This window comes from Aphanomyces invadans, assembly GCF_000520115.1.
Source record: "Aphanomyces invadans strain NJM9701 unplaced genomic scaffold supercont1.20, whole genome shotgun sequence".
Classification (NCBI taxonomy): Eukaryota; Oomycota; class Saprolegniomycetes; order Saprolegniales; family Verrucalvaceae; genus Aphanomyces; species Aphanomyces invadans.
The window spans coordinates 63,533-79,305 of NW_008580165.1; the positions used below are offsets into that span (position 1 = coordinate 63,533).

A 15,773-nucleotide genomic window follows, 5' to 3' on the forward strand; every position below is an offset into this window, starting at 1 on the left:
ACCCTTGTCCACCAGGTCGACGTCGTTGACGTCGACAACCATCGTTGGACATTTTCATTTCGTCCACGGCATTCGGAACGCACCGTACGGCCATCTTTCTCCATCACAGCAGACCACCATCTCGACAACTTGACTGGGCGAGCAGCGTACCAGGAGTCCCCATCGTGAACGGCTGTGATGGGCACGGTGAACAATGCGACGGCTTTTGGTGTATTCACGAACATCCGATAAACTCGGGTGCTATCCGGATGTTTTGACCTTTCTTGACCAACAAAACGCCGTGAAATGATGCTGCGTCGATTAACCGCAGCCGCGGCCCATCCGAATCTGTTCCTCTATCGTCTCAAGACAACATCGGCCGTCGAGACGAACCTGCAAGAGAAAGTTGTGACGCTGTGCCGGCACCGCGGGTTTGTCTTTCCAGGGTCCGACATTTACGGCGGTCTCGCCAACAGCTTTGACTATGGCCCGCTTGGGGTCCAGATGAAAAAGAACATTCAAGATGCATGGTGGAAGCACTTTGTCCAGTCGCGTACCGATTGTGTTGGTTTGGACTCGTCCGTGATCCTCAACTCGAAAGGTATGGTGCTGTTTCTGGGTGACAGCACATAATGTGCCTCCAGTGTGGGAAGCGTCGGGTCACATTGGAAACTTTACGGACCCCATGACCGTATGCAAGAGCTGCAACAGCCGGTCTCGTGCCGACAAATTGGTCGAGAACAAGGCAGACGTGACGGGGATCCCCGACGCTGGCGGCCTCACGTGCGACGAACTGGACGATCTCATTACCAAGCACAAGATTGCATGTCCGACGTGCGGCAGCGCCGACCTGCAAAAGTCGCGCCAATTCAACCTCCTTTTCCGTACGAACATGGGCTCGACCGACGAAACGAGGTGCGTCTGTTGAGTTTGTTGCCATCTTCCTCTGACTACCTCCATCCAGCGAGTGGGTGTATCTGCGCCCAGAAACGGCCCAAGGGGCATACATCAACTTTCAGCACGTGGTCACGACAATGCGCCGGCGCCTGCCGTTCGGTGTCGGTCAAATGGGCAAGTCGTTTCGCAACGAGATCTCTCCTGGACACTTTTTGTTTCGCACTCGCGAGTTCGAACAGCTCGAGCTGCAATACTTCTGTCATCCCACCGAGTCGGACAACTGGTACGCCCCATCAATCACCTCCTGGTCATGCCAATGCACGTGGTAGGTTTGCATATTGGGTCGACGAGTGCTTCAACTGGTTGGTTCAGCACGGGATCAAACCATCGAGCCTGAAGAAGCGGGTCCACGACCAAGCGGTACATTGGTGCATTCACAAAAGGAAGCTGGCGACGTCATGGCGGCCCGTAGGAACTGGCCCATTATGCCCGAGCGACGACGGACATTGAGTTTCTGTACCCGTTTGGATGGAGCGAATTGTGGGGAAGTACGTGTGGTCGTGTGCTATGCACCATCGGACACGTTGATCTGAGCGGCGTGGTGCTAGTTGCCAACCGAACCAACTACGATTTGAAAAAGCACATGGACGCTTCGGGCGAAGATTTGCAGTATGTGGACCCCACATCGCGAGAGGTATATCGCGAGTTGAAGAGCCGAATGACTGAGGTGTATCGTTGTAGACACTGCTGCCCCATGTCATCGAGCCTGCTCTGGGAACTGGTCGTGTCATGTTGGCCATGCTGCTCGACGCGTACGACGAAGAAGAAGTAAACGGACGGTGTGTTTGGATGACTTTCGTATCGCCGCATTGACACAAGTCTTGTAGACAACGCACGGTCCTTCGATTGCATCCAGACATTGCCCCGTACAAGTTTGCCGTGCTGCCTCTTCAGAGCAAAGGCATATTGGCCGAGAAGGCCAACGAGATCTACATCCAGTTGGTGAAGCTGGCGAGTTGCGACTTTGACGTGACTCAATCGATCGGTGCGACTTGTGTCGAACACCGTTGCGACGTTGATCGAACGGTGTTGTAGGCAAGCGATACCGTCGCCAAGACGAGATCGGGACACCATATTGTGTCACGGTGGACTTTGAGACGCTCGAGGATGGGTCTGTCACCGTGAGAGAACGTGACAGCATGGAGCAGGTCCGCGTGCCCATCACCACCCTCCTCTCTGGAAGCTGGTCGTGGCATCAGCCGTCCTAGAGCGCCGTTGCTGACAGGAGCTCATGGTGCATCGCACGAACACCAATGCAATGCTGATAAAATCGACGTGTATTTCCCAAGTCCACAATGTGTTTTTCCCACCAAGGCCACTCCATCGTCTATGAGAAGTCAAAAGGTGTCTTGGGCAAAACCTCACACAAACAACGAAGTGAAATTTAATTACAGTGCAACGACCAATTCTCAACGGTTAATATAGTCATTTGTATACGCAATGGAAAATTCAATAAATAAAACACATGGTGCCTCGCATGAACATCCTTGTTGACGACGCCAGCCGACGGTGGCAGTGCTGCTTTCAACATGGTCGTGGAGTCGGAAGCACTGCTCAAGCAGGCGACCGGCAATGCGTCGTACCAGACGCAGAAGCAAACTCTTCCTGTCGTCGATGGGTCCTGGAAGCGCACCGAACCGAGGCAAGCTCCCGACGCTGCAACGTACCTGTTCAAGTACATCATCTTTGCGCAGATTTTCGTCTACATGGAAGCTGGCGTGGTGCCCGCCGTGCTCTTGGAGTTCACTGAAGCGTTCGAGTTGACGCCGCAGGATCAAGGCCTCCTTGGCGCGATTGTGTACATTGCGTTGTCCCTTGGCTCGCCCATCTGCGGGTATTTGTTTCGCCACTACTCACCACGCATCGTCCTCGGATGCAGTCTTGTCGTGAACAATCTCTTTGTACTCGCGTTTGCCTTTACGCCCGTCGGTGGTTGGTTCTCGCGGCCACTCCTCATCATCTTGCGGGGCGCGATCGGGTTCACCCAGACCTGCCTCTGTGTGTATGCCCCGCTCTGGGTCCATGACTACGCCCCAAAATCCCAGAGGGCCAGCTGGATGAGCTACCTCCAAGGTGCCGTTCCCATTGGTGTCACGCTGGGCTACCTCATGGGTTCGGTGACTGTTTGGGTTGGACAGAGCTACGCCAGCTGCTTCAATCTGTTCTGTTGGCGATGGCCGTTCCTCGCCCAAGTGGTCATCGTGATGCCGCTGGCGGTGGGGGTCTTCTTTGTCCCGGAGGCTCACATTCGCATGCGTGTGCCGCGTCAGCGATCTATTCCATTCGTGGCCGAAGCGTTGGATGATGTCAAGGGACTCGCCATCGACCAGGACAGCGACGATGATGTCGATATCAACAGCAACTGGCACAACGTCGGCATTTTGTTGCGCACGCCCGTGTTCACGTCAGTGGTGCTTGGGTTGTCGGCGCTATTCTTCGTTGTGACGGGGGTGCAATACTGGACCACGCTGTTCCTGACAACAAACACGACCGACTCGGCCTACACGATCCATTTGAACTACCTCATTGTGAGCGGCACTGGGCCGATCTTGGGGGTGTTTTTCGGCGGCAAGCTCGTCGACTACTTTGGAGGGTACACCGGCGCCCGCCAAGAAGCCAAAGCACTCAAGATCTGCATGATCATGGGGTTCCTTGGCGTGTTGGCGTCTCTCCCAATCTCGTTTCTCTCCAACACTTACTTGATTGCGATCTTGCTGTGGATCATGCTCTTCTGCGGCGCGTCGCTCCTCCCGTCCTGCTCGGGGATCGTCATTTCCTGCGCGCCGAAGCACCTGCGGCCGCTCGCGTCGTCGGTTGCCAACACGAGCTACAACTTTCTTGGGTACGCTGCGTCCAACTACATCCCCGGTCTTGTCATGGACTTCATCTTGTCCAACACCCCCGTCGAACTCGGCTGGTCTTGCAACGAAGCTTGCACGTACCGAACGGGGTTCCGCATCGTGACGTGGTGGACCGTGTTCGCGTTCGTCTGTCTTACTGTCGGATACGTCGTCTCTGCGCGCAAGGCCAAGTTCTCCACCGGAACGAGCTCCATTTCGCCGTGAGCGCCCTCTCCACCATGACCTGCGACCCCTTCCCATGTACTGGATGCACCAACCCGAACCAACATAGTACCAGCGAATCGAGAATAACGTTGTTTAACGCACTTAGGTTTTATCTCACCTTCAAGGCAGTTAGGTTGGGTTGAACGACTTAAAACCAACGACCGTAATTTAACGTCGCCTTCAGCTTCATACAAGAGTGAGCAGGACCCGGTCGCTCCATCCCAAGTCCGAGCGCCGTCGACAACTTGTGGGCCGTGGCAGATTCGTCGCCGAATCATGCAACGGCAAGAACGAGTATACGATAGAACGCAGTCCGTTCGCGCAGCCTTGGCCTTCGATACGTCTCCTCGAACCCCGCCGCCTGCGACGCCAGAGAGATCATCGTTCTCATGGAGTCGCCAACTCGCCGTTGCAGCGTACACATGGGAAGTCATCAAGGAAATGGGTCGACGAAGCGCTGTATGGGTCGAAAGATCGATCGCGTTGTGCTTTGTTGCGTTGGATTACCACTACATCCGGTGTTTCAATTCGCGGTGCCCATCACCGTCCTGGCAACAGCGGCGACGCATGACGCCCGTGCTCACGCTACTCCTCTTGCTCGTGGCAGCGACAGTAGTTCGATTTGCCGTGTCTATTCCGTATCAGTACTACAATCAACACTACCGGCATCCGCACCAACCCACCGACGACACAATTCATGCGCACATCCTCGTGGATGTACCTCCAAGCCAAAAGACAAAGTCGCACCTTCGCCGTGATACGTTTTACATTGAGCCATGGACTGGTCAATGCAAAAACACTGTCCACGGTTTAGTCTACGCAACGGACGCCCGCGGCATCACATGCAAGCGAAGCAATCTCATGCCAACGGGGTGCTGCAGCGACGGCGGCCGATTTAGTTGCAGCACATGCGACGTGGAAGCACCACATTGCTGTTCAGCGTACGAACGATGTGTGTCATGCTGCATGGGCCCTACCAACGTACGTCGAGCAGTGTCATGCTCGTCAACTCATCGTAGCGCTCGAGCATAGACCGCACTGGTCCATGCCTTTATGGCCCATGCAGACCCAAGGCATCCCGTGTATGGCCAGCCCTCGTCCGACTTGACCTTGTTTGAATTTTGTTCGTTTCGTTGCCGCACGTCGTCCGCTGGCGTGCAGCACCAGAATTCGTATCGGAGGTCCACTTTCTTTTGTTGCTTTTTTCGCGCACTGACGTGGTGTGCTATAGTTCCAAGAAACATTGCTACGGCATCCATCGCCCCTTGAAAGAACTGGACGTCGTCAACAGCGACGAGTCGGTCCTCCACAATGTCACGACGCGTCCTGTCCACGACGAGTATGCCGCATGCTGTTTCCACTAGAATATACCGCCTCACTCATCCATCGTTTGGACCAGGTTGCGTGGGCCACGCAACTCGGCGGCAATCCCACCATCCCAACTCGAATACGACCCCTTCTACTTAGTCAAGGCCTGAACGTCTCAGCCGGTTTGCCGAACCTGCGGTCGTTCCAGGGACTCGGTTGAAGACACTGATCGCTATTTATTCTTCACGCCAAGCACCACGACTCCACAAAACGGAGCAGAGACTCCACAAAATTGTGGGGTTCGCGACACCCGTCGCCGCGCTGCCACTTGTAGTGTTCATTCTGGTGGATGTGCCTCCATGAAACAACGAATTCACTCCTTGAGCACGATCTCCAATTTCGTTGCCCCATGATGGCTCTGGACGGTTTTCATCCAGCCTTTCTTGGATTGGCGGGTAAGTATAGCCTCGCATCCATCGCAGGTATTGTGTCAGACTTCTTGTTTTGGAAGCGACAGCGCGATGCTCCAGGCCCGCACTCCGTCCACCGACGCTACTGTCATCTCGGAGACGCTAGACTCCCGGTCCGTGAAATCCACTGCGGACTTGAACGATCGTGGCAGCAATAGCGGTCTCCCCCAAACGGGTTCGCTCGAACTCGGTGATTGCCCGCCACTGTTTTACGCTCTCGATGTTCACATTAGGGTCGTGGAAATCCACCCTCGCACCTCTCGTGACGCAGCATCCACAAATTACGACGAACTGGAGTGAGCCGGCCGCCGATTTCAAAGTACGCAGCAAACGGTACCTGACCACCAGCGTCAAAGAGCAAGTTGACGAAGCAAGTAAGCACTCCTCCCTCGACGCACTCTCCTGCAACTGTGGAAGCCCATCGTGTATTGTAGAGTGCGAGCTCATTTGGGTCGACGTGCTCCAAGGAGAACGGTCCACGTTTTTTCACATTTCACAGCGACCTGACAGTGTTGTGCGCCATTTCACCGACATGTTCCCACAGCGCGAGCTATTTGTGCTCAACATTTTGCTGCCGGGAACCCCAGAAGTAATGTACGCGCAGTACTTTGCGTTAAGACCGGACGGCGTCACGGACGCGTTCTCGAAGTTGTGGCGAGCGTTCATGGATGGCACGGACGAGTTTCGCAATGCGCGGTTGAAGCTCATTCCTCGGGTCGTCGAAGGGCCGTGGATGATTCGGAAGGCCGTGGGGTCAAAACCATTCATCCTTGCCAACGCGCTCGAGGTGCAATGGTTCCGCGGCAAGAATTACTTGGAGGCGGTCGTCGACGTCAGTTCGGATTCGATCGCGAAGAAGGTGACATCCATGTGCCGTATGTGCGTGGCGTCGCTGGTGGTGGACATGGCACTCGTGGTTGAAGGCCAGTCGGAAGACGAGCTGCCCGAAGCCATCCTTGGTTGCGTTCGCTACGATCGCTTAGACATGAAATTCGCGACTAGTATTTAACCTGCCTAACCATCGCCGAACACTCTTTCCTTCGTCTATACATGCTGCTTCCTCCCCTAACTTGCCATGAATTTCTCATTTCGTTGCCCATTTTGTTGCCGAGAGGGCGCCCATGTGACCTTTCGTCCAAAACATTGTTTGTGTGAGTGTTGATTCCAGTATCCGGATATGCATGTTCAAACTAACATGAATATCGCCCGGATAAAGCGATAATGATCCGGATGCGTGTGAGCAGATAACCGGATGGGTAATCGCAGCGCATTCGACTACTGTACTGTATTGTTGGCGTCGTCGTCATGTAATTCTTGATGGATGGAACCGTGAACTTGAGTTGACGGCGAGGGGTGTAGGTCTGCACGACAAGCAAGACGCATCAACCAAGTAATCCAAAGCAAGGGAGACTCATCTGACGAAGAAGAAGAAGTCGTCGAGACGAAGGGTTCTTCGGCAGGCTTCCAGTTCCTCCTCGACGATTCAGATGATTCGGACGTGTCGAGCAATGACGACAAGGATTCTGACGACGACGCTGTTATTGTCAATTTGAAAACTACACCACCCCCGGCGCCGTCGAAGAAGGCAAAGAAGAAGCAGGCCAAGAAAAAGTCGGTATTGTCCCTATGAATCCATTAGAATTCAGGGGGGGATATGGGCAGGAACAATGCGCAAGCAACGGCCGAAAACGATGACGACGATTTGCTTGACGCTTTGGCGAGCCAAACCAACTTGGATGACGAGGAAAAGCCAGCGTTACTTGCAACTCCTGCTACCGAACGAAATGCTCTCCTTGCCGTCAACGTCGGAGCATTGAATGCAGACAAAGAAATGAAGCGCTTGTTTGGGGTATGAACGGGGATCAGGAAGCTTGTGTTGTTAAATGTTCATTGCTTGTACAGGTGAAGGACGCTCGGGAAAGCCTTAAGAGCTTGAAAAAAGGCCCGCCTCGGTTCGTCTCTCCCACATCACAATGCTCTGATCTTTGGATAGCAACACGGCCAGGAGAACGACCAAAAAGGTCACTCTCGTCACTCCGGATGATACGTGGCCTCGTCCACCCACCTTTGTCGGTGGAGGCATTCGATGGACTCGCGTGGACAAGCCGCCGTGTTCGTCATGGGAGTACGGGTGCGACTATTTCCAGATCGACTGGTCCATCGAGTACAAGAAGGTCAGTCTCCATAGAAGGCCAAGTCCGTCGTTATTCTGAAGTATATCCATCGCAGATGCAAGAACAATTCCGCGTGCTCCAAATGACCCATGATCCCCAAAGCATCGTGCACTTCCTGCACAAGCATCCGTACCATGTTGATGCGCTACTTCAGATGGCTGAAGTGTTTCAGCACCATGGCCAAATGGACCACTCGACCGAGTGTATCAAAAAGTACTGCGCCAGTCGTGTCCTCGAGGCAGTCGCTAATGATTGCAATGCGATGCAGATGCGTCTACTTCATGGAACTGGCGTGGGGCGAGCACTTCAGCGTGAACTCGGGGCTTTGTCGGATGGATTTTGCCGCGGGCGACAACAAGTCGTTCTTCCGCGCACTCTTCTTCCTCATGCGACAGGTACCTGCGCGTCGTACCTAAGGGCGTACATGAACCAGGGAACCACCTAGGTTGGACGTCGGGGATGCGTGCGCAGTGCGTTCGAGATTGCAAAGCTCATCTGGAGCTTGGATCCCAAGGGCGACCCGATGCACGTGCTGTTGTGCTTGGACTATTACGCGCTGTCGGCGCGCCAGTGCCAGTTTGTCGTGGATTTGGTCAATTCGAACACTGAGGTGGTATTTCGAACGGACAAGTCGGTCGCAGTGCCGAGTTTGGCGCTCGTCACGGTCGCGGAGCTCCCAGGACTCCAGTTGTCTGCCGCCTTGGCTCGGTCGGTGTCCGTGTGTCCAATACTGTCGAACTGACAACCTATTGTTGGCTAGGTACTTGCTTGGCGATGTCGTCCGTGCCACTGACGACTTGGCCGCGACATTGTCCAAGTTTCCACAAGTGCTCGTCCCGCTGACGGAGAAATGCGGGATCACGACGACCTCTAGTGCGTGCCAACTCGCGAACGTAACAATTCTCTGTATCTCATGGCTGTCTCGTCATAGAATCGTGGCAAGATGTCATTTGCTCGGCCGTGTTTGCAAATGCCCCCCACTTGGACGACAACGGGATCGTGTCCCACTTGCTGCACATCTACGTGACCCGCCACGCGTCCCTGTGGAAAGTCAACGAAATCCAGGCGTTTTTGCTGCAATCAGCGACCAAGGCGAGCGCGTCGTACAACCGTGCGACTTTTGTGACCGAGTTGCCACCCTTGGTGCACAAGTACAAGCGTGCGATCAGCCCAGGTAGGGAGGATTTGTCGGGGTGTAGTCGAGGATGTGACTGGGAATGGCAGATTTCTCGGACGACGTGACGACGCTCCCGCCAGACCATCCGATGATGATGCAACCAGGACAGGAATTGGATGGCATGGACTTGGATGTGAACAACATGGATCCTGCCATGATCGCGCAGTTGCAAGCGCAATTGGAAGCTGAACAAGCGCGGAATGGCGGCAACTTGCCCGCTGACGCTCACCCGCTCTTGCTCTTTTTGCAAACGTTGCTACCGTGGAATCGCATTCAACAGCCTGGACAACGACCGGCCAACTTCGATGAAAACCCGGTGTACCAACCGGCTGACGAGTAGACTGCGTTGTACAAGTTGATAATATGGGAAACCCGAGTGTTTCGACCTGCAGCAGTCGGCTGTTGCATCAAGGTCTCATTGATCCACTGCACGAGGAAGGACAGCCTTGATCAAGTAGAGCCCACCACAGCTCTTCCTTCCGCAGTACGCACCAGACGACCGCGCACCGCATCTCGCCGATGAGGATGGTGTATCCAGTATCCGGATACGTTGTCGCTCACATCCGAATGGTTTCAAATCCATGCGAAACGGCGACAGTGGAAGAATAACTCCAAGGCGCGCCCTTTTCCCACGACGGACTCATGCAGAAGGAATCGAAGCTCCGTTACGACCCATCCGAGCACGCCAAGAAGCAACAGGCTGCTAAGGAGCGAGCAAAAGAGCTGCGCGATGCTCGTTCCCGAGGTGTCGTTAGCGACGCATGCACCTTTGCTCCGAAGTAAGTGCATACACAATAGCATCTCGAGTCGAAGGCCATGACAATTTCACGCACATGGATATCAACGACTAGAGTAAATCCAAGAAAAACAACCGACGACAACAATGAACCACAGCAATCCGCCCCCCCTGGATCCCCTCCCATTCGATCCAAGTTTCAATCGACACAACAACCACCATCGCCAACGATAAAGTCCAAGTTCCACAACCAACAAGTCGAACAAACTTCTCCTCGTTCTGAGTCTCCACCTCCTTCAAGCCCCCCAAAGCGTCGAGCTGCGTCAAATGTAAAACGATCGAACCAGCCACCCAAAATGCAGCCGAATGACTCTTCCGATTCGTTGGACCGCTTGTCGGGGTCGTACTCGCGGCAAACCAGCTCCAAGACGAAGGAAACGTACCAACCTTACGAGTCCGAGGAGCCTGGTAAGATTTTTTTCTGTTCAATCTATTCAATGTCTGTAGAGCACGACACACTGTCGAACGAACTCAAGACGCGCACGGGTAAAGTCATTGCACGGGAGACCAAGCCCAACTTTGCGAAGGGGGGCGGAGGTGACACGTGCACGCGCAACTCGAGTTGCCGATGCCGACAATGCGATCCTTCCAGTGCCGTCGAAACGGCCCCAGCTCCTTTGGCGCGCCAGCGAACAATGAAGCAGAATCCTTCAGTTGTGGCCGACTCATCCTTCGTACGTCCTCAATAACATCGATTTCATTGAACTCATTATTTTAGACCGTGGACCAAAATTCATTGTCGCTGCTCAAGTCGAAAATGTCACGCCGAAAGAGTCGCAGTGCGCCAACGAAACCGGCGTCCATGTTCATCGACGACGACAAGCCGCGGCATGTTGTGCACTCGGCCCGCGAGCCTCCTGCAATGCCGCAGGCACTCGCTGTGCCGGAGAAGCGCCGCCCACCACCCCCCGTTGCAGCATTCGAACCACCGCCAAGCGTCTTCGATGGAGTGCCTGATGGGGTACGCACTTTTCAAACGTGTTGGTAGAACACCTTGTCAAAGCTACGTGCAGGATAGTGAAGTCCAAGATGATGGTGCAAACCACGAATGCCCAGATTGCCATCGCAAATTTAATGCGACTGCGATTATCAAGCATCAGGTAGATATATCTTCGTCGGCTTCAAACTCTAACACAGCTATGCGGAAGAAAATCTGCAAGAAAGTATTTCAAGGGCCAAAGAAAGTCTTCAACATGGCTGTACGACAATTGCTCAACTTGGCTTTCCTTCGCGTATTGCTGACCACTGATGTCATGATCAACAGGCGGCACGTCTCAAAGGCACAGATGTTGAAAAGATGCTTCAAGAAAAGGGCATTTCGATCAAAGCAGCAACGTCCGCAGCGGCACAAACAAAGACCAAGAACGATGAAGCTGCTGCCAAGAAAGCTGACTGGAAGAAAAAGAGTAGTGCATTCCGGGATGCTATTAAAGGCAGCCGTGACTACGAGCAAGCCAAGAAAGAAGGCCGGTACGGTTTCATGTTTGGCTTACGCGATTCTCATCAATATGGCTGAGAGAATGTACATAAGGGAGCTGCCACCGCCCAAGCCAGCCGAAATTGACCCAAGTCTCGTGCAATGTGCATATTGCTTACGACGGTTCAATGAGAAAGCAGCTGAGCGCCATATTCCCCATTGCAAAGAAAAAGCAGAAGTGCGTCATTTCTCCGTTAATGTTGTGATCTCACGACACGATTTCAGCGATCGGCGATGGCGGGAGGACCGAAAAAAGCTGCTGGAAAAGCTTCGGCCCCTCCAGCCAAGTTGGCCCCACCTAAGCCAGTGGCAAAAGCTCCTGCCAAGAAGAAATAGTGGTTTCCCAATATCACGAACGCTCACGCCGGCGCTGTATTACCCCTTCACACGACTATTCGTCTCTACCCCGAGTGATGATGATTTTCGATGACGAACAACCTGTCATGGTGAAACACAACCGTGTCGCTTGGGGGCGCCGTCAACACGTACGGCACAGTATTTCCCAACCGAATGTTCGGGTATCGATACAGCCCGAGCGCGATTTTGCCCAGTCGCATCATTGCCAGGACGAGGTCACCGTACCGACCGCTGACAAACTCGACCGGGATGTCGATTTGGGTCAGAATCGGGCCATGTGCAAGGGCATCCGGATTCAATGGGTTGCCCGTGAGTAGATGTAGAAGCTCTGTGATGTAAGGGTTGTAGAAGGCCTGGCACAGGACAAGGTCGAGTCGGCTATCGACAAAGACCCGGCCGGCGGCAAACGCTGGAGACAAATACGGGAGCGAATCGCAGCTGAAGAGGACGTCGCGCGGGCGACAGAATTTGATATTGGACCCGCGCTGGAGCACCGCCATGGACTTTAGATCGCTGAAAAACGTCGACGCGACGGCCACCGACGACGACGTCGATGCTTCGCCAGGGCATGCCGAGAGCCGTCGGCTCATGTTTTCGATGGATGGTGCACGAAACACGTCGGGGTTGAGTGTCGGAAAGTGCTCGAGCATGCGGTTCTGAACGTCCTGCAACGGCACGTTCCTGTTGGCATAGAACGCGACTTCGTCCCGTGCGACCGTCGCCGCGCTTCGACCATTCGAGGTTTGTTGGGCCTTGGCGTTATCACACGTTGTTTCCAAACACAAGAGCGACGTAACAACGCCGTAATCGAGTAGGTACGCGTCGTCGATGGTCGCGGGTTGATGGGACCGTTCAAGTGGAAACAAGAGCACGGCCTTCGCGCGTTGGATGGACACACGTGAGAGGTCCGGGCATTGCGTCGACACGCCGCGGACAAAGTACACATCTGGCGGTAGCACATAGTCATGGCCAAAGTCGTTGGCTGTTGGGATGTGATTCACGAGCAGGACGAGCGGCGGCGGCGACGCAGGCTCAGCGAGATGCGTCGTCGACGCGTACATGGCGCGAAGGACGTCAACGAGCGGTAGGATGTGTCTTGTGGCACCGCACACGACAACGTGGTCTTGCATGTCCATCATGTCCTTCCTTGTGGCGTCGGAGAGTTGAGCTTCCAGGACTGTTTTCGGATCCGAGTCCATCGTGCCCGTAGCCGGTGGCGTGGAGGATGGATGGATCGTTGGGGCCAATGTAACCTTGCGAACGAATTTGCGTTGGAGGAGGTTGGATTTGGATACGACTGGAATCGATCGTTGCGACGAATGGCGCGGACTGGGTGCTGACATTTCTCCCTCGACGACTGCGGAATACTCCGACTGGATTGCGTGCACGACGGAGGCTGACGTGGACAAGATGAACCCAATGTCCCTTCGTCCAACATCAAGTCGCGGCGATGGGATATGCAACTTTGGAGACACATACCCAGGGCGCATGGTCTTTCCGAACGGACTCAGCGTGACGCGTGGAGTGTCTTCGTCCTTTTCACGGCGGTAGACAGCAAACAGCACCACGTCAAATCTACCGTCACCGATCGCCACTTCCTTCGCACTCGATATGACGTACCCAGTAAAGAATCGCCGCGCCACGTCGTCATACAGATGACCGTCAAACCCGGCCGAAAAGAGCACCGCAAACACTTGCTGGCTCATTCCACCAATATACTACAATTAAAGCATGTCCCCCGGTTCATTCCGACTCCCACGATTATTACCTCGTGCATCCATGGCGTGGGGTGCGCAACGTGTTTTTTCATCTTGACTTGGTCCACCGACTGCATGAGGTTCAGAATGAGCGTGCAGCTGCCAGGGCAGACGACGCCGCGGCAGACCAAGTCAGCCTTGACTTGATTTGCGTGGATTATCTGCATCGACATCCGAGCCTCTCGACGCAATACATCGTTCAAGTACCTGGTTGGCTCCTATGATGTGGGATAGCTCGTGGTGGACATCCGACAGCATTTGCAAGTACATGCGAATGTTGCACCCGGTGCTACGTCGACCAACGACATGGGGTTTTGCAGCATATTTCGTCGCACCTGTCGGCATAATTTCGGATGCTTAGGGCCTGCAAAAGCGTCGAGGCGTCCTGGGCTTCCGTCGCACGGGCATCCTTGTCAGCGAGCACAAACACGGCTTCGGCACACTCGAGCATGGTGCGCTTGCGGTCGACATCATGGACGAGGGACCCTAGAACAGCAACGAGCTCAATGCAAGTACCATGGACCTTTCTCGCCCAAACACATGACACCTTTGAGAAACGTCGTCTTGTTGGCATAAACTACGTTTGACAGCATGCGGGTCATGGCTGACGACGGCGGGTCCGGCGACAACACGACCACATCAAAGTTGATCACGCCGCGCGATGGATGGTAAAACTCGGCCAAAAAGTCGGCAAAGCTGTCGTGAACGACGTGGCCGCACACAATCACGTGGCCGCGACCTGGACGGCTTGTATACGCACCATCGTAAGCCTTCATGGACACGTGCAAGTCATGGAGCCGTGAGATCTGCGCTGGCACAGTCGTGACGACGACAATGATGAGCCCCATCACGAAGAATTCAGTCAGTGTTCGAGTCGGCACTATGTCCCCGTAGCCTACGCAGCGCGTGTGGGATGCAGCTATCACCCTGTACAAGTCGCTTCCCCGTACCAATTGTCGACAGTGTCACGAGAATGTAGTAGAGCGAGTTGTGAAACTGCAGCTGGCGGTCGCGTTCTGGGTAGTCCTCCAACGCATGGAAAATTCCCGCCGCGACAAAGATAATGGCCGACAGCGAAAAGACAAACACGCCCCACTCGTAGTTGTACCCGTGCTTGCGACTTCGAATGAGGTTGTGCAGGCGGAGCACGCGAAGTGCTCGAAAGACGCGAAAGACGCGGAACAACGTGAGCGCTCGCGACGACGGGTCGTCGATAAAGTACTGGACGCGCATGTCGGGATGCATGCCAACGATTACGGAGACGTCGACGTCGCGGAGGACTCGTACCATGATGAGCGACGGTGCAATCGTCAAGTCAATGATCCCGTTGAATGACAGGACAAACGCACCCACGTCATCCTCGGAGAAGAGATGAAGCACCTGCCACGACGTCAGGAGCGGCATCGCCGTGAGGATGGAGAGAGACGTACGTAATGTAGAGCGAAAAAGACTGTCGCGCCGACTTCAATGAGCCGAAAATGCAAGTCCGCGTACAGGGTCGGGCAGTACAACTACGTGATGTCGTCGGTCAGCTGCACACGATGAGACAGTCGACGCCACCTCGATGAGGTAGAATGCGCAGCACACGACACTTAACGCCGTGTTGAGAACTTCCAGGTACACGCCAATCCAACTGAGATCGTGTCGAAGCTCGGTAAGCTGAGGAACGAATCGAGGGTGCCGTCGACGCACCTGTTGACGTGTTTTCGGAGCGTGTCGCGGCATGTAGGGACGTAGAGCATGTCTCGATCTCCTGTGGACCGTTGGTGCTTGGACGTTCGCTTGCTGTGACCGGCAGAAACGACAACGTCTGGAGAGGAGATGTTGAGTTCACCCGCTGACGGGCCTCCACTCGCCGATGACAAATATGGCGGACGTAGGCCTAGCACCAGAGTCAATGGAATGATACCAAGGTCAAGTGCATCCGTTACCCGACGCATTCGGTGACACCTACCACGCCGTTGAGCTAGCTGGATGTACAATGCGAAGGCGATTTACCTCTTCGCGCGAACGCAGCGAGCCGTCCGACGACGATAACTCGGTATACGTAGTCTTTGGTGCTACCGCAGGCATAAAGATGCGTCCTTTCGTCGACTTGTTCGCCACAGACGGCGTGGCTGCCGCTTCGAACACACTTGCCGGGGATTTCAGATTGACTGCGCGCTGGTTGTGGTCAGGATCTTGCGCTGATCCTGCGGTGATGCCACGACTGATGTCTCGAGCGCGATCAACCGAAACTCAATCGAACTGAATTGA

At 54.6% G+C, this 15,773-nt stretch overlaps 6 protein-coding genes across 7 annotated transcripts; 5 read left to right on the forward strand and 1 right to left on the reverse strand.

Moving 5' to 3' along the window:
- The first annotated feature begins 269 nt into the window (after positions 1–269).
- Positions 270–2,224, forward strand: H310_09103. 2 transcript variants are annotated; one of them, XM_008875075.1, is made up of 9 exons: positions 270–580; positions 624–894; positions 944–1,159; positions 1,206–1,296; positions 1,349–1,424; positions 1,485–1,570; positions 1,618–1,715; positions 1,764–1,921; positions 1,972–2,224. In XM_008875075.1, exons 1-9 carry the CDS (start codon positions 286–288, stop codon positions 2,142–2,144), a joined length of 1,464 nt encoding a protein of 487 aa, XP_008873297.1. In that variant the 5' UTR covers positions 270–285; the 3' UTR covers positions 2,145–2,224. The 2 variants fall into 2 exon arrangements, with proteins under 2 accessions (XP_008873297.1, XP_008873298.1); XM_008875076.1 differs by having other exon boundaries at positions 1,764–2,224.
- A 154-nt stretch (positions 2,225–2,378) lies between these two features.
- Positions 2,379–4,185, forward strand: H310_09104 (hypothetical protein). Its single transcript, XM_008875077.1, has one exon. The coding sequence runs from the start codon at positions 2,466–2,468 to the stop codon at positions 3,999–4,001; it is 1,536 nt and encodes a 511-aa protein (XP_008873299.1). The 5' UTR covers positions 2,379–2,465; the 3' UTR covers positions 4,002–4,185.
- A 383-nt stretch (positions 4,186–4,568) lies between these two features.
- H310_09105 (hypothetical protein) lies at positions 4,569–5,479 on the forward strand (the record flags this gene model as incomplete). The annotated part of the gene is made up of 4 exons (XM_008875078.1): positions 4,569–4,982; positions 5,034–5,182; positions 5,233–5,340; positions 5,401–5,479. The coding sequence occupies 4 exons, from the start codon at positions 4,569–4,571 to the stop codon at positions 5,477–5,479; spliced, it is 750 nt and encodes a 249-aa protein (XP_008873300.1).
- A 351-nt stretch (positions 5,480–5,830) lies between these two features.
- On the forward strand, positions 5,831–9,470 carry H310_09106 (hypothetical protein; the record flags this gene model as incomplete). The annotated part of the gene is made up of 13 exons (XM_008875079.1): positions 5,831–5,954; positions 6,013–6,153; positions 6,214–6,780; positions 7,153–7,390; positions 7,442–7,628; positions 7,682–7,731; positions 7,773–7,953; positions 8,009–8,166; positions 8,222–8,348; positions 8,399–8,661; positions 8,714–8,826; positions 8,885–9,127; positions 9,178–9,470. 13 exons carry the CDS (start codon positions 5,831–5,833, stop codon positions 9,468–9,470), a joined length of 2,685 nt encoding a protein of 894 aa, XP_008873301.1.
- Positions 9,471–9,734: 264 nt separating this feature from the next.
- H310_09107 (hypothetical protein) lies at positions 9,735–11,899 on the forward strand. Its single transcript, XM_008875080.1, has 9 exons — positions 9,735–9,909; positions 9,982–10,334; positions 10,374–10,600; positions 10,645–10,887; positions 10,940–11,026; positions 11,075–11,125; positions 11,191–11,396; positions 11,458–11,581; positions 11,629–11,899. The coding sequence occupies exons 1-9, from the start codon at positions 9,773–9,775 to the stop codon at positions 11,737–11,739; spliced, it is 1,539 nt and encodes a 512-aa protein (XP_008873302.1). The 5' UTR covers positions 9,735–9,772; the 3' UTR covers positions 11,740–11,899.
- Positions 11,805–15,590, reverse strand: H310_09108 (hypothetical protein; the record flags this gene model as incomplete). The annotated part of the gene is made up of 14 exons (XM_008875081.1): positions 11,805–13,185; positions 13,240–13,335; positions 13,381–13,478; positions 13,529–13,678; positions 13,725–13,806; positions 13,853–14,003; positions 14,065–14,412; positions 14,468–14,738; positions 14,805–14,897; positions 14,948–15,028; positions 15,078–15,150; positions 15,210–15,399; positions 15,449–15,467; positions 15,516–15,590. 14 exons carry the CDS (start codon positions 15,588–15,590, stop codon positions 11,805–11,807), a joined length of 3,108 nt encoding a protein of 1,035 aa, XP_008873303.1.
- Positions 15,591–15,773: the final 183 nt, after the last annotated feature.

Coding starts and splice junctions, on each gene's coding strand:
- H310_09107 (XM_008875080.1), top strand. CDS start 9,773: ATGCAGAAGGAATCGAAGCTCCGTTACGACCCATCCGAGCACGCCAAG. Junction 10,601..10,644: donor TTGTGGCCGACTCATCCTTC/GTACGTCCTCAA, acceptor TCATTATTTTAG/ACCGTGGACCAAAATTCATT. Junction 11,126..11,190: donor AGAAAGTCTTCAACATGGCT/GTACGACAATTG, acceptor CATGATCAACAG/GCGGCACGTCTCAAAGGCAC.
- H310_09103 (XM_008875075.1), top strand. CDS start 286: ATGATGCTGCGTCGATTAACCGCAGCCGCGGCCCATCCGAATCTGTTC. Junction 1,297..1,348: donor AGCGGGTCCACGACCAAGCG/GTACATTGGTGC, acceptor GGCGGCCCGTAG/GAACTGGCCCATTATGCCCG. Junction 1,425..1,484: donor ATGGAGCGAATTGTGGGGAA/GTACGTGTGGTC, acceptor GCGTGGTGCTAG/TTGCCAACCGAACCAACTAC.
- H310_09104 (XM_008875077.1), top strand. CDS start 2,466: ATGGTCGTGGAGTCGGAAGCACTGCTCAAGCAGGCGACCGGCAATGCG.